This window comes from Callospermophilus lateralis, chromosome 4 (assembly GCF_048772815.1).
Source record: "Callospermophilus lateralis isolate mCalLat2 chromosome 4, mCalLat2.hap1, whole genome shotgun sequence".
Taxonomy (NCBI): domain Eukaryota; kingdom Metazoa; phylum Chordata; class Mammalia; order Rodentia; family Sciuridae; genus Callospermophilus; species Callospermophilus lateralis.
Window position 1 is genome coordinate 108,700,560 of NC_135308.1, and position 3,316 is coordinate 108,703,875.

Genomic DNA, 3,316 nt, shown 5'->3' on the forward strand with positions numbered 1-3,316 from the left:
AAGTATATAAATTCATATATAAAGAGACTTTAGACCTATTTTTGTAGTGTATCATACAAAAATGCATCAAATCATTCCACAATAATTTTTGTGTGTGAGTTCATAAAGGACTTGATATATAAGTACATTAAATTAATCCCAAATAGCATTAGAAAGTTGTTTTTCTTAGAAGAGATAAGAAAGCAGAGACTAACTAAACAGCAAGGGTTTTGGCTTTATAGTTAAAATCATGCACCTGAATTAGTTGTAAATCATGTTCAGATTGATGATTTTGAGGCAAATATCTTCCTCACAATGTCTTTAATTGCTTGTTTCACCTGCTGGTTCCTTAGAGTGTAAATAAATGGATTCAGCATAGGAGCGACAGAGGTGTTGAGCATAGCCACCCCCTTTGTTAAAGCAACTCCTTCCTTTGCTGATGTTTTCATGTACATGAAGATGCAGCTTCCATATGAGATGGAGACAACAATCATGTGTGAGGAACAGGTTGAGAAGGCCTTTGTTCTTTGTTGAGATGAGGGAATTCTTAGAATTGTTCTGAGGATGTAAGCGTAGGAGAGAATTATTAGTGTCAACGTGGTCAGGAGAGTGAACAAAGCTAAAACAAAACTCAAGAGCTCTAGAGTACTGGTATCTGTGCAAGAGATTTGCAGCAAAGGAGCAGAGTCACAGGTGAAGTGGTCAATGACATTGGAATCACAGAAATCTAACTGCAAGCCCATGGTCAGTGGTGGAAAAATGACCAAGAAACCAGCCAGCCAAGAGATGATGATGAGCTGGTAACAGATCTTGTTACTCATGATGGTTGTGTAATGTAGAGGCTTGCAGATAGCCACGTAGCGATCATAGGACATAGAGGCCAGGAGGAAAAATTCTGTTGAGCCCAGGAAGATAAAGAAAAATAGTTGAGCTGCACAAGCATTGTAGGAAATGGACTTGTCCCCAGTTAGGATGCTGATCAAAAACCTAGGGTTACAGACAGAAGTAAATGAAATTTCTAGGAAGGAGAAATTCCTGAGGAAGAAATACATGGGGGTCTTCAGGTGGGAATCCAGGAGGGTAAGGGTGATGATAGTTAGATTTCCAGTAACACTCAGCACATAGGTGAGAAACAAAAAGAAGAAAATCACAACCTGTAGCTCTGGATCATCTGTTAGACCCAGGAGGATGAAGTCTGTTACTGATGTTCTATTTTTCATTTCCAAGGAGTGGTTTAAGGCAGATTTTACTGATAAAATGTATCTGGAAAACAATAAAGTATGAGTCATAAGGGAAGCAAAAATGTTTGCATATGTTTTTTGAAGTAATTTTTTTTTGCATTTTTGATATTAAGCACTGGGGACTTTGGTTGTGTGTGTGTGTTTCTCACTTTCTATTATTCAATCATACCTATATATATTTATTTTTAATATGACTGCTCTGTTTTACTCTGTCTCTACATTTACATTTATTATTGAGAAATAAATTTATTGGCCACAAATTGTCAAATGCTTCATTATTAACTAAAATATAAGGGGTACTGTGCCTTTATTACATTATCTTTTCTAGGATTAAACATTCTTATTTGATCATGCAACATGTGATCAACATAACTTTCTAAGGAAAGTTCTAAATAATTTTTTTTGAGAAGTAGCCACTACTAACTTCACTAGTATTTTTTTCTTGACATTCACACACACACACACACATACACACACACACACACACACACACACACACACACACACACAAATAACCTGGATAATTGATTCTAATTAATATTTTGAACTTTTAAACATGGTCTGTGTAAATAGTATCCCATTTTCTCCATTCCAAATACAATCTATTTCTAGATATTATTGGAAATTTTGGAACCTCTAACTTCATTCTTGATTTAAAAAACAATACATACCATTAATTAATGGTATATTTCATAATTGCTAAAATATTTTTAAAAATCTAATTAAGCATCAAAGAGTCTGGCCAGAAAATTTTAATGTTCTATATGAATAATTCACAAATAGCACTCGAACTTGAAATATATAAATGCTTTCCATAAATTAATTAGAACTATCTTGAACATTAAGACCATTAACATGTGATAGGTCTCCTAAAATAAAAATGTACAAGTATTAAGGAAGGTGTGGTGTGTTCTACATATTTCAGTCAGTTGCCAGAATTTATTACAATATATTCTTAAATATCAATTTATTAAGTTAACTACTAAATGTATGTGTACAATTTATTAAGTTAACTACTAAATGTATGTGTATGTTTTATATATATATATATATATATATATATATATATATATATATATATATATATCAGATATATATAAATAAGCACACCAGATCAAACATTATGAAATAAATATGATAGAATAAATAGTAGTTGAAACATAGATAAAAAAATCTTAAAATTACTTGCCTCTTATCAAATATTGATGGCAAATCTTAAGTGTTGAATACAAAATAATATTCTCAATTTGCTTAAATCAAAAGTCATGCAACTGTTCAAAATATATTTTGCTCTCTCCTTCCATAAAACTGCAAGTTCCCTCACAAAGTCTTTGATGCTTCATTTTGAAACACCCAGTAAAATATTTGATTTTTAGCTTTTAATCATCATTTAATACCTGGAGGCCTGACATATTCCATTCCACCCAGTAAAATATTTTATTTTTATCTTTTAATCGTCATTTAATACATGGAGGCCTGACATATTCCATCCACTACCTTAGGATCATATCTTTAGATGAAATTTCTCCATTATAAATGATAAAAATTCTAGAGTTGGTTTTGATATTTCTCAGAGGGCCAAATCCATTATTTTCCCCTAGGAATAAAGTAAAAATAGCACCTTCAGTGTACTTTGTTTTACATAAATTCAGAAAAAACTTGAGGCAAATAAATGCTTAATTACTTTTGCGGTATATAATAGGGCCCTAATCGATCTGTGTACTTGATCCATTTTAGTAATCATATTTTAATTGTGTGATTATGGTACCTATGTCCCAGGAGAAGTCTGAGGAAATTATCCAGCAAAATGTTAACTGGGTATTTGGGAAAGGGTGAATCCCAGGAAAAATAAACAAATATCTTCTGATGTTCACTGTCATACTTTGCAAGTATTATCCTTAATGTTGAGGAAAATCAGCTTAAAATATAAAAATAAAAAAAGTGAGAGGTCTATTAAGAAAAAAGTCCTGAAAAAAATAATCTATGGAACACTTTCAAAAAATTACCTGAGGTTATTGAGATATATTATAGCAGCTGAAATTTACAGAGAGTATTGCTCCTTTCATTAGTTAAGCTAAGTTATAAGTGTTCATCTA

At 31.9% G+C, this 3,316-nt stretch overlaps 1 protein-coding gene across 1 annotated transcript; it reads right to left on the reverse strand.

Annotated features, from left to right (window-relative positions):
- Positions 1-257: 257 nt before the first annotated feature.
- LOC143396974 (olfactory receptor 6C76) lies at positions 258-1,199 on the reverse strand. Its single transcript, XM_076852976.1, has one exon. The coding sequence runs from the start codon at positions 1,197-1,199 to the stop codon at positions 258-260; it is 942 nt and encodes a 313-aa protein (XP_076709091.1).
- Positions 1,200-3,316: the final 2,117 nt, after the last annotated feature.

Bases quoted from the DNA above. Each gene is read 5' to 3' on its own strand.
- LOC143396974 (XM_076852976.1), bottom strand. From the start codon at position 1,199: ATGAAAAATAGAACATCAGTAACAGACTTCATCCTCCTGGGTCTAACA.